The sequence below is a fragment of the Labrus mixtus genome, chromosome 2, assembly GCF_963584025.1.
Source record: "Labrus mixtus chromosome 2, fLabMix1.1, whole genome shotgun sequence".
NCBI lineage: Eukaryota > Metazoa > Chordata > Actinopteri > Labriformes > Labridae > Labrus > Labrus mixtus.
In genome coordinates, this window is record NC_083613.1 from 26,842,856 (window position 1) to 26,855,988 (window position 13,133).

General features: G+C 41.3%; 1 protein-coding gene across 1 annotated transcript in view; it reads right to left on the minus strand.

Moving 5' to 3' along the window:
• Positions 1-2,599: 2,599 nt before the first annotated feature.
• ctnna2 (catenin (cadherin-associated protein), alpha 2) overlaps positions 2,600-13,133 on the minus strand; it is a 308,188-nt gene continuing 297,654 nt past the window's right edge. The window contains exons 16-17 of the mRNA XM_061059524.1: positions 5,218-5,352; positions 2,600-3,717 (exon numbers count right to left, since the gene is read on the minus strand). Of these exons, the coding sequence (XP_060915507.1) occupies positions 3,430-3,717; positions 5,218-5,352 (423 nt within the window). The 3' untranslated portion in view covers positions 2,600-3,429. The remainder of the gene's footprint in view (positions 3,718-5,217; positions 5,353-13,133) is intronic.

Sequence of the window (13,133 nt, forward strand, 5' to 3'; positions counted from 1 at the left end):
GCAGCTGGTTGTGCGCTGTTCATCACCATTCTGCCTCGGGGACATCCAAGTCGTTTTCCTCTCTGTCTATTTTTATAGTTGGTCCGAGGGAGGTTTGTTTAACTCGATTAGAACTCTGTTTTAATCCTTTTAATGCAGCACATCCCATGAAGACATCTCCCAAATCAAAGTGCTAATCCTCCACTGCAGTGGCATTTCTGCTACCATCATTATTTCTTTTTAATTATTTCCTCTTAATTTTCGAAAGAGAGCAGGCTTTCAGCCATCGTGCCAAGTTTTATTTGGATGGTAGAAATGGATACGCACAGGGATTATTCTCGTTAGACAGTGGCACAGCCAGGAATTAATCCCTCCATTAACTGGACCGTGTTACAACTCCTCTCCAGTGGCTATTCTTCCTAAACACTGGGTACTTTGGTGATGCACGGACGCCTTATACATGTTGTGTTTAATGGCCATTAGCAGGACAATGTAAGATACATGAAAAGTCGTATTCATTATCAGTGACTAAACCATTGAATTATTTAAACTAGTGTCCCCTGAGCTGTTATTGGAACAATTATGCTTGTCGATGCTTTTGATTTGATTCATGAAAGATCAAGGTCGAGTTAAGCAATCAATTGATTTGTTCTCTCTGGTTTAATGGCAGGTTGTGCCGGGGGGTGTCTGTTGGGGCTTGATAGAGCCGCTTTGTAAATGGAATACATTGTGCTGTCTCTTGAAATAAACTAATTCACTGGAATCACTCGCCATGAAGGGGGGTTTCAGCCATGTCTCCAGGGTTTTACCAAAGACCAGAGAAGATATACGAACTTAAAGTTTGTAGAATCCTCAATGTTTTCTCTTAACCTTTAGAGACTCCAAACTTCTAAATTCAAACCACAGACCAATGTGGGGATTCTGGCCTTGCTGACTTGCAATGTTTGGGGCCTCTGTTGAGACCCACGTTTCTACCGGCCGTTCCCTTTTCCTCATTGCTCCTTTCTTACCCTCTACAGCTCAGCAGGCTTAGGCAAGATTGACAAGGACTCCAGTGGTCAATACTGGCTTATATACCTTGCGATGGAGTCAGCAGACAACTTTGACGCTGTAAGAAAAAAGTTACAGTTCCAACTGTTCACTAGATTGATGGAAAGTTAAGAGACAAACGTGTGTGTGTGTGCGTGGAATTACATGCTAATGTCATCATGAAAGGTCACATATCGTACTCCTTTTCAACCAGTTTAAATAACTCTCAGAGCTCATGTCTGTGAAGTTTCATGCAAAAAATCCACTCTGATCCTGTATTTTAGCCTGCCTTTAAACCCCTCTACTTCAGCCCTGGTCAGTACAGACTGTTTCGCTTTAAATGCAAGTGAGCTGTGTCTGAAGGACTTAGGTTGGCTTGGGCTTTCTTGTACCATGCTCTATTGTTTACTGTGGAAAGGTGGACACTTTTTCAAAAAAGTGGACGAGTAAAAGATGGAGAGGGTGGACTTTTCTCATAATTGGGAGGTTTGTAGACAGGTTAGGGACACATTTTAGTGTTAGAACACCATGGTAAAGTGGATGTTGCATAATATGTGACCTTGAAAACATGCTCACAATCAAAGTGCTAACATGTAATTTAAGGTTTACCACATTAATGAATTAAGCTTAGCATATACTACGCTTGTAAAACACAGGGCATAACTAAGGCTGATGGGAAAGTCATTCTTCTTGCACTTTTGTAGTTTACTCTAAGGTGGATTGTCCATACAAGTTATATATAGCAAGCCATCCAATAGTTGTTTAAACATTTTCTCCAAGGACTAAACAGTCAAAACTTCTGATGAAAAGCCAAGTTATCACCAAACATTCAAGTGTACAGTATATCATCTTGGAACCGAGATTGTTTGAAGAAGTTTTGCGCAGCAGGAAGATGCTAAGATATTTTACTGAATAAGTGCAAACTTTAAATCTTTGTGCGTAAGACCTGATTCACGTGATCACCGAGGTAAGCAGTATCAGACCGCTGAGCATGTCATTACCATACCATTTCCATATTCTTTGTGTAATGAAGGTTTAGCACGTGCGGCTGACTGTTTGTGTCAATGACCTGGTGATACATCACACAGATAGCAGTCACAGTGCTGACCTAAGAGCAATTATCTCAAGTCAAAATGAAGTAATGGGACTTGACCTGTGACCCTGAATCAATGTGACTATTCTTGTAAGCTTTTAGTACTAATAGATTTTTTTTCTCCTCTGGAATCCTTTCATCAGCGGGTCTTGCATGGCCATCCTTAATGATTGTGGCAAAAGCTTTAGATTTATAACAGTCATGAAGACTGCGAAATGCAACAAGAGAGACTAACACAAAAGCCACTGTAGAGACGTTTCTCACAGGATGTGGACCATGTGTATTGAACACCCGCTTCAGATATTCTCACATCGCTGCAAAAAATCTGGAGTGGCTTTTTTTCCCGTTAGTGTGGAATAATTGTGGGTTCAGCCAAATCTTTGCTGGCATAGCGCCGTCATAGAAACACTCATAGAATAGAGACAGGTCTGACTATGGGAGAGAAAGTGCAGAGTGATGCATAAGTGACAGCAAGAAGGACAAGTGAAACTTTGAAGATCAAGTTGAGGGATTTATTAGAGAAGGGTGAATATAAAGGTACTGTATGCAGGGATTTCTATTCTCTGAGCAAACCACAACTAGTCAAACCTCTCCGTCTATATTTATACGCTACACAACTTCCAATCAAGGTCATCATAGTTAGTGATGTAATCATTAAATAAACAGAATTTAAAAAGGCAATACGATAGACCATAAGAGTGCTTTGGAGAGAAAACACCTTATGCATCATAATTATAATCATCAGGAACAAGGAAACTACTTGGATGCCGACATTTCCAGGTATCTTTAACATAAGTTATTCCTAATACTACAGGTTACATTCAAATTGAAAAAAATATCAAGAGGGAGCATACCGACAAGGATATATTCCCTTTAGAATAACTCCTCTAATGGACCATTCATGATTTCCATTCAGACAGTTTAAATGTGTATACAAGCAGGATATCAACCGCCACAGTTGTTTAAAATGCCCCTCTTCCTCTTCAGATATGCTTCATTTTTTTTTTTTTTACTCCCATGTTTTCAAACGTACTTGTGTTTGTGTCACATTTTGGCTTTCACATGTTAAGCTACAATAAGATCGATAAATAATGTTGGGTGTGTGTGCGCTGGCTGTCTGTGAACCACGAGGCCCACAGTGTTCAAAGGAGCCTTAGTGTGGCAGTTGAATATGTACTGTAGTCCTCCTGAGCTGTCACCAAGCACACACAGGGCAAACAGAGGTGGGTTAACACAATGTAAAACAGGACTTTTTTCTTCAACTTGTCAGCGTCATGTTTTGGTGTTTACTTGTGTAAGCATGACTTCTTTTTTTTGCTCTCCCTCTCTTAGAAGGAGTCCATGGCCTTGAATTCGCTGAGGGCCTGGACAGGGGAGATGTGTTTTTTCTGGGAGCCTCGTCGCACGCGTGTCTGGCACTCCTCGGGTTTCTCCCTTTTTACCAGCGGCTTCTTCTCGGGGGCCTTCATGCGCCAAGACACCACAGGTGAGTTGACAGCCGCTGTTCCATACACCTTCTGGTACTTGGTGGAGGCTACGTAAGATGCCTTTACAGTCAGCACCACTGCGTTCATTAGGTTCTTGGCTGCTTGGATCAGGGAGGTGGCACTATCCAGCTACAAGAGGGCAAGGGCAGTTGAAGGGGGTGGAGAGAAGATAAACACTGATGGTCAACTCATGAAAGTCAAGAAAAGTTTGATGAGAACAATAGGACATCGTTTGCATACAGTACATAGGAGGTCTGTAGTGCAACTGGCAATTAAGCAGAATGAAAACACCGCCCTCCCAATATGACATCTTATTTGAGCAGTTCCTAATTAGCAGTGGCGGAGGTCAGGTGTACCTCTGTCTCCGTCTGTTTTGTTTGGCTGACATTTAAGGGTCGGCGGCCAGTGGGCCTCCTCCTCCCTCACACTGAGAAGAGTCAACTGCTTGGATTTAATGAGTGTGGACTCCAGCTGGCCACCATGAAAAGGTTAAAATCTCAGCAGGGCTTGCATATCACATGTGAGACAAACTGTAATAGAGTCCTGAGAAGTCTCACAAAGAACTCCATCAACACGAGATCCAAGAAAATGCCATGCACAAACTAAAGTCAAGTTTGATTCCAATGAGAGGAACAAATCATAAACGAGGCTCTTTTAGAAGGCTCTCTTTCGGTTGCTCTTACTTAGAAAACCATTTTTTCCCTCCATTTCTTCCGGCAAAGAGTTTGTTCAGTTGAGTGACTCCTTATCTTAATTAAGGGTCAAAGGTTAGAGGGTGGTGAACACTCTTAAGATTGTAAAAACCCTCTGAGGCACACATATGATTTTGCTCTGTATAGATTGATTAAACATTTACTTCAGAACAGGCAGTTTGATAATGCCCGTATCTGTACAGACACCAATGAGGTCTATATGTAAAAAAACAAAAACATGTTAAACGTATATTGCAAAACATTTTACTTTGAGGCCTTCGGAAAAACCTTTAAGAAAGCGACCTACATCAGCTGACTGCAGCTGGATCTCATGTATTAAAATACTTTACCTTGGTGGCTTTGAAGATAGAAGTGTTATGAAGACATTATGTCCTGTAGAGCTAAAGCGTTTGCAGGTGGATTTGCTATATTTCTGAAAAAGTACAAATCGTTCATATGTGGGTGAGTTGATAGGCACATTACATTATTGTAAGGATAACCGTGTTCAAACGAATCAATACTTTTCATTAAAGCTAAAACCTTTGAAATGGGGAAAATGCCATAAATGTATTAGACAGGTTAAAAGTTAATTGTCAGAAGCAAGCAATATGGGATAATTGACTGTTTTTTCTTTGAGAAGTAATGATAGGGTTAATGAGGCATGAAAAATACAAATGGAAAAAAGTCTGCGCTGCATCTTTCTGGTGATATTAGATGGTAATCGGCCTGTAATAATTGCATCAGCCTTAATCTGCATGACCCTTCATTTGGTCTTCCAAGCTTCGCTGTGACCTTGAACTAAAAGGTTTGCCACCCACAGCGCTGAGCATAAAATCAGTCTTAAAATGACCAAACTGGTGATTCAGGCCCGGAAGCCTATCTGTAGCATCAGTGATACTGGAGCCGGCTGTGTGCTGTTCTGTATGGATAGACTTACCCCAGACACGATGAGCTCTCCGCCCAGATTCTGAACCTCAGCTTTCACCTTGCTGCAGATGTTCAGCTGATGACAGTACAGGGCAATTCTCTGCAGGTAGGCCAGCAGGTCCTGCTTACAGGCTGAATCAGGGCACTGAAGGGAGAGAGACACAAAGAAACACACTGTCAACACAAACACACAAAATAAAAGCCAAAGTAGGCTTTGACAGAGCAGCTGAACATGGAAAGAAAGTATTTACAAGCAGATTTTAAGAGTCACCCTCTATCAGGGTTCACGCTAGCTTGCATTGGCTGCTTTGTGATGATTGGCCTTACGGTGGCAGGATGGAGCAATTCCTAATGTCCTTTTACACCATGTAATTTGTGAAACAATAAGGATTTATGAGACTCTTCCCATTTGCATGCATCACTGTCAAATGTGTGTTATACGTACAGACAAGGTCTGTGTTGGTAATCACTTCCTTGTTTACTCTTCCACAGCTTCCAGTGGATCGACACGTAATCATTTACTCGACAGTGAGCAGTAAATTGAGATTCGGGACACGTATCATCATTCTGCATTATCAGTGACATGTCCGATGATGTATGAATACATTCTGTGCACTCAAAGACACTCAAATAACATGACAGGGGTTAAGTATACAGCACCAGTTGAGTAATAAGGGTGGGATTTAGACGCACTGAAATGGAGTGTATTGGTGGTGTATAGATCATCATTAGGTCAAATATATGACAGGAATGAATTCAAAATGTGACTCAGGGTTGGTTTCCTATCATGGCTGAGATAAAAACAAACATTTGGAGTCAAACTTTTGACTTTGGAGTTAATGGATCAACATGTAGACTACTATAGTAATAATATCTTCTTTCATGCTTGTACATATTTGTTGACATGTTTTCTTGATTTTATAACCCTTTGTGATAAGCAGAAACAAGATGATCTATGCTAATCAAAGAACCAACATTTTCAACGATACAAGTTGTAGATGATAATGTCATGGTTCAAATCTAAGAAACCAAAGCATGAGATTTCTTACAGTCACTGTTTTGGTGAAAAGAAAGTTGTGTCTCTATTTTGCTAAAATCTAAAGCCAGCTATTTTTGTTGTTTTGTCTCGTTTTAAGTTTGTATGTTTAAAAAGAAAAAGGTTTGAGATGTGAATCATCTACCAAATTGGACAATTTTAGGAACCATGGCGTTTGATGTAGAAGCTGTAGAATATCCAGGAACAACGATCCCACCAAAAACAGTTGGGTTCCAGCATTTCGGAGCACTAATTACTTTACTCTGAGCCTGGGAGATGTTCCTCAATCATTTTTTTTTTTTATCCTCACTGGTGGTTTGTTGAAGTTTGAGTTTCAAAGGCAAGTTAAGATCCACTGCAGGGTGTCACACTGATTCATTTCACGTAAAACAAGTTTGTCACAGCTTGTTGCTCGAGAAGAAAACAGATCAATCAACAGTGAATGAAACTTAAGACTTGTAGACACATCAAGACTTGCTTACACAGTATCCCTCTTCTTCTTTTCTCTTTGCTTTTATTTATTTATTTTTAAATCAAAAGTTTTGAACTGGTCATGCTGGCCTGTGTGCTACTTCAACAGCGAGGAAACCAATCATACAGCACGGCAAATGGACGAGAAGGGAATACAACGACAGCCTCCCGAGGTCTCCTACCACCACACAATTCCCCTCCTTATTATTCCATCTGGAAGCCTTCCAGGTGTCAGCCATGGCCCACTAAGCTCCCAGTGGGTTAAGAACACTGCATCAGCTGCTTAAACACTGTGAGCATCAGTTTGTAGCAACACCTTTCCTCTCGCCATAAATATTAAACGCTCCTAACTAGGACATTCAGCAGCACTGTGTGGGGACATGCAAAGCTCATTTCCTTGTCTTGTGGGCTAGCGGTTGAGTGGGGAAGATGGCAAGTAAAACATGGAGCTGTTATATGAATATACCCCCCTCTAGGATTTGCAGTTTTCCTTCAGGCTGCTCTCCTTGTCTTTGAGAAGGCAAACAGTATTGATTGGACTCGAGTGCCCTTCAGTTAAAAAAAAAAAAAAAAGCCAGTAAAAAAAAAAAAAAACGGTTTTCCAAAATGATATGTTCCTCCACCCTTCAAGTTTAAAGGCAGAGGGCAGTACAAAGATTTCCATTTATAGTTACTGCCACTTTTACAACAGGATTTTTAAGAACAGCAAATACGAGCTGCTCTGCCACCGGCACCAGTAAGTGTCCCTGAATGCAGACTGAGGTGGATCTGCTAGCTCATAGAGCAGCCAGTGAGGCAGAGGGAAGCTTCTCCTTGGGCATTATCACTGCACCGCCAGTCCTGGCTAGCATCACTGCTAACTGCACATCAAACTGCCTGCACACGCGCACACACACACACACACACACACACACACACACACACACACACACACACACACATATATATACACATACACGTACACACACACACACACACACACTCTCTGCTGCCTCAGGCAAGTTTGATGCAGACGTGACACAATTTCTCCCTATTGTGCCGTTGACTAATAGTCCATTTCTTCCGCAGATTCCCTGTTGATGTAAATAAACGGTACGGCCCATTGACGCTCTCTCTCTCTCCCCCCCTCTCTCTCTGTCTGTCCATCATGGTGAATAACACAGTTCATCACAGACGAGGGGAGGAAACTGTGAGGGTCACAGCTTGATGTAGGCTCAAACTTTTCTCACGCGTCTCCTGACCTCACTTCTCTGCTTCTCTCAGCAGACAAACAGGTGAGAAATCTTTTTTTGGGATGTCCCCCCCCCCCCCCCTCCTTTGCTTAATTGGGCCCAGAATGAGTGGAACGTGCTCCCGGCGGATAATTCAGCGAGATGATGTGAACTCTGGTGCTGAAATGAGGCCATCACACTATCAGAGTGTGGCAGTCTGTCAAAACACAAGTCACACCTCTCACTGATGCTGCATTCATAAGCAGGCTGGGGCCGACCTTTTCCTCAATAATTCACAGTGTAAAGAGAAATCATTTTTAGCCTGTTTTCTTTTTCTTTTCTTTTCTTTTAAACTTTACAGCTTGTGTAGTTTGTCCTTAATTACTATTTTAATGGCATTTCTGCGTCATTACATATCCGATGGTATAGCAGACATGTTTGAGAGTGTGAGGGATGACAAGAAGACGATACAATGACAGATTCAAATGGAGCATGTTACACATGGTTACACAATATTCCCTCCAGCTGAGTGGAAACTACAGTCCTGGTGATGGAAAGCTGTCACCTGTCAGTTTCTTTGAGAAAGCTGGTAATCTTTCTATTTGCTCATCCAGTCTCAAAGAATAAGTGCTTCTGGGTTCTAGCAACCAGCAAACTCATGTTCCTATTTACACTTTTCCTTTAAAAAAAATCATACCATCTGGTGTTTTGAATATGGAATTTGGATGAAAAAAAAACATTATCAACGATGAAGACATCCACTCAGGTGACCTGTTGTTCCCAGTCATGTCAACTGTTCTTCTGAAGATATATTCATCTCTAATCTGCCGTGTTAGCATTTCATTGAAAGTGAATCTATCATGTGGGGTGCGAGCATCATGAATAGAGTATTTCTAAGTTCTAGTGGAGTCAGAGGTTTTGGTTTTGTTGTGTGAACATGTTTGCAGGGATTTAATCGGAGGATTCACTTGTCAAATTGATTCATTCAGAGGCTTTGTAGAGGCCTAAAGAGGTGAAGGTTTCCAATATTTCACAAAGATAACCAGAAAAATAGAGAACATTCTGAAAGTAGACATAAGTTATGTTATAAGAAGAGAAAATCAGGTTCAGATTTTTCTCATGAGTCTGTGTGGTTTTCAGATCTCTGGGTTAAAAGAAATAACACAGTCTACTACCCAACACATATGTACAATCATTAAAAACAGATTAAGGACAGAAGGTAAGCTAGAGACATATCTTCTGTGAGTTGAATCCAAATGTTGAATGTGATGCGTTAATTAAGGGTTGTCAAACTGTGAGGTGCACAGGCTCAGTGGGATGAAGGCTGCTGCTGAGAGCATACACAGGTAGAGATTGATGCAAAGATAACTGTATGAGGGGAAAGAGGTAGACGCATGCTGGTGTTCTGAAACTACATTAAGTTTATTATGTGTGGGTTTGTCCCGCTGATTTGGCTGCTTAGCCGTTGGAGCTGCAACAGACGCTGTGATGTACAGATCGAGAAGGCAATTAAGACTGTTTTAAAGCTTAATGACTCCAATTTATGTCAAAACCTGAACTCCTTCTCAGAGTCATTAGTCAATCCGTTTAAATCACACTCTCTGAGAATATTATTATTAACAATGCCATATAAAACTTTAAAGCTTTAACTAGGGGGTCTTTTATGTGAATCCATAGGTTAATTAAGAACTGCTGTTAATACAAACTGTAAACACATCCAATTTGCCAAAATGTGAACAAGTTTTCTGCAGGCTGGCAGAGTACTAGAGTGATACTAAAGGGGTTCTTACACTTTTCAACTCGGGTTTTCCAAAATAAGGGCGCCAGAGACGGGGGACCCCCACTGGAGGTGGTTGTGCACCTTCCTCTCGGCCTAGAACGTCCACATCTATCAGAAACCGCCATTTTTGCTTTGGAGACGGCATGCTCCATAACACTATCCAAACAGTAATAATCAGCAATCAGTAATAATGATTGAATAAGAAAAACACAACAGCCTAAAAAACATACAATAAGTGTATTTAGTAAGTTATTGTAAGAAAGGCTAGAAGCAGAATACGTCATTTGCTGACTTTAGCAGGTGAGTGAATATACAAATCCCTCTATTGGTGGATCGCGACCCACCTTGGGGTCCTGACCCCCACATTGGGAAGCATAGAGTATAGTGTTATACTAAAGTGTGGCTGAAAAGATCTCCTGTGATATTACTTTTTTACAAGTTGCACAGAGGAAATGTGTTTTCTTACTTCCTGGAAAGCTGACCATTCTCAGACTTTCACTTGGTGATAGCATTTTTTATTTGAAGACTCTATGTATTGACTCCTCTGGACAGCTAGGTCTCAATGTTTTTCTCTTTCTGAGAAGCCTTTTAATTACACATCAGTCACACTCGGTTTCTCTCCTGTCAGTAGAAGATGTTGTCCCCAACTGGAAGCGAGAGATCCGTCGGCTGCAACAGCTAAAGGGAAACCTCAGAGTCTGAATACTTAACTTCAGCCTGGCGTGTGTTTCGCAGCATTCGTTAACAAAAACATGACACTGTTATTCATGTTCTTTCACGCTAACTAATGCTCAAAGTAAACGTTCAAATGATTTGATATGCATTGCAAACGAAAAGCACAGTTGAAGATTTTGGCATATAAGGCTGTAACTTAGTCAACTGTACACTTCTATTCTTGTCAGAGAACTAGACAAAGGTGCACCTCTATAGTTTACGCTGATTTGGTATCACTTTCCAAATGCTGCATCCACTCAGACAAGCACAGTAGAAATCCGTGTCTAAAAATAGCCCTCCCAGAATTGCAGCATTTAGCCCCCTCTTGATCCAGGAGCTTTACATAACAACATTCACCTTTAAATAACCACACAAACTTACTGACATCAACGTCCGCCAACACAGGTAACTTTAAGGCCAGATGGTGCTGCAGAATTACTCAGCAATCAAACGCTGATACATTGCGTTAAAAAAGCCAACGTGTGCCTCAGAATAGGTGCACCTGATGTTGTACAGCTGCTATCCACTCTTTAGGTTGTGTCTGTAGGAGGCGCACTTAAAGAATGAAACATAGTAAGGGAAAATAGAGCGAGAGAAATAGAGTAGAAAAAAAAAGGCAGTGCTTTAGTGAAATGGGGTGAGCTGCCTCCAGGGTTTTTTGTTTTTTCTATGTCGAGGGTTGTGCTTAAACGACAGCGAAAGCGCTCGCCGTCCCGTCAGCCTTCCACGCAGAATTGACATCTGCTTCACACATGTTCATCAATAGGCTGATGTGCAGGCTCATGGCGACAAGGTTTTCTACTTAAGGGACCTGTCTGAAAGCGGCGCAGCACCCCTCACGCTTACCGTCAAAACCGCAGAGCTCTCCACAAGCACAGGTTAGCTACTATAATGTGTGAATGCAAAATACTTGTCCAGCATAAAAGACGGATTAATCAAGGCTATGTTATTTGTTGTGTAATCCCATCAAGATGCCGAATAAAAAGGAAACTTTTGCAGTTTGAGGATTTAATAATGCACCATACATATGCCTTAAGTGCCTCACATGAAAACACTTTTATAACAAATGCATGTTGGAAATAAAAAGGTCCTTAAGCCCCTCTTTATTTTCTGACACGGCTCTGATGTCTGTGGAAGTGCAACAGAAGGCTTTGAATATTCAGTAAACACTGGTCTAGGAACCATTTAAGTGAGAATTAAAAATGGCAAGCCACCTGCTCTTTTCATTACAGCAACTGTTGATTCAGACTCCGGCTCTTGCCAGTGATTTGCCATGTGACGGATCCACTCCCACCTAAAACCTTGTTAAACACTGATGATCACTTCGGCAGCCTCCAGCCTAAGTAATGACTTCATAAGAACACAAGTCATGCCTACTTTGTCCTTTGTGTCCCAGATTTCGCTCAGAAACAATAAGCCTGAAGAGCTAGAGACTGAGAGCATCTTCCAGAGAGAAATGTCCTCATGCAAACGTGTTTCCAAACAGGTCTCGTACACATTGAAATTCTCTCCTCATCCCTCAGTGTGTGTTGTTGTTTTCTTTGGACATGGCTGCGTTAACAGGCGATCATAGCCTGAAACTTTGTTCTGTAGTGTAAATATGCTCTGGAGAGCAGGACAGTGTTACATGAGGAGAACGGTGCCAGCGTTGACTTAAGATGCCTTCTGGTAAGCTAAGAGCTTAGCAAACTTTGCAGCCACTCAGACTGACAGGCTTTCTGTTCTGAGAAGTCAGACTGTCACATGAAGACACGGGGTAGAGGGTTACACAGTAGGTGGAAAGAAATCGCCTCGTACTGATATAAAAAAAAAACCTTTGTTGTCAGGTGTCATGGGATCAAATCTTGTTGTGTCATATTTAAAATATTGTCAATAGAAATAGTGATTGGTAAATGGACTTGAGCTTGTATAGTTCTTTTCCAGTCTTCTGATTACTCAAAGTGCTTTCACAACACAAACACACCTACCCATTCACACACTGATGGCAGAGGTTGCTATGTAGTGAGACCATCAGAAGTAACTAATCCCATTCAAACACATTCTTACTCCACCGACGAAGCAGTAGGAGCAATTTTCTTGGTTAAGTGTCTTGCCCAAGGACACATTAGACATTTTGCTGCAGGAGCTGGGGATCAAACCCTCAACCTCTCTCAACCAGAGAGACAATGACTCTACCAACTGAGCCACTGCCGCCCCTAACAATTGATTAAAGTTGAAATTTAATTCCTGTACTATTCTGAGGGTATTTCAAAGTGAAAAGCAAGTCGTTTTTGTATCTTCTTTGTATTGGTTTCCAGTTGGCTGGATATTATAGAAGCTTGTTAGCATGTTTGAAATACAACCTTTTGGTTAAAGTTGGAGAGAACATCTTGTAAAAGAGAATTTTCGAGTAGAACTTGCTCTTTAATATCACAGATTTTCCAACATTTCTAACGTGACATTTCAAATGTATTCAGTTATTTGTAAAACTTGTTGAAATGTCCCCCACTGTTCAATGAATGCAGATTTAAAATAAGAATATTTTGAGGACTGTGAGGCCTCCTTTGTAGTTATTGATGTAGCATGTTCATCCAAACGTATTTACATAAAGGAAAATGAAAATGCTACCAAAGAGCTTGAGGTAGAGTGACTCAAGTTTGGTGTATGATTGTAACGGTAAAGCGGCTTTGTTTCGCGCGTCATGTCCAGGCTGTAAGCCAGTTGCAGGACTTAAG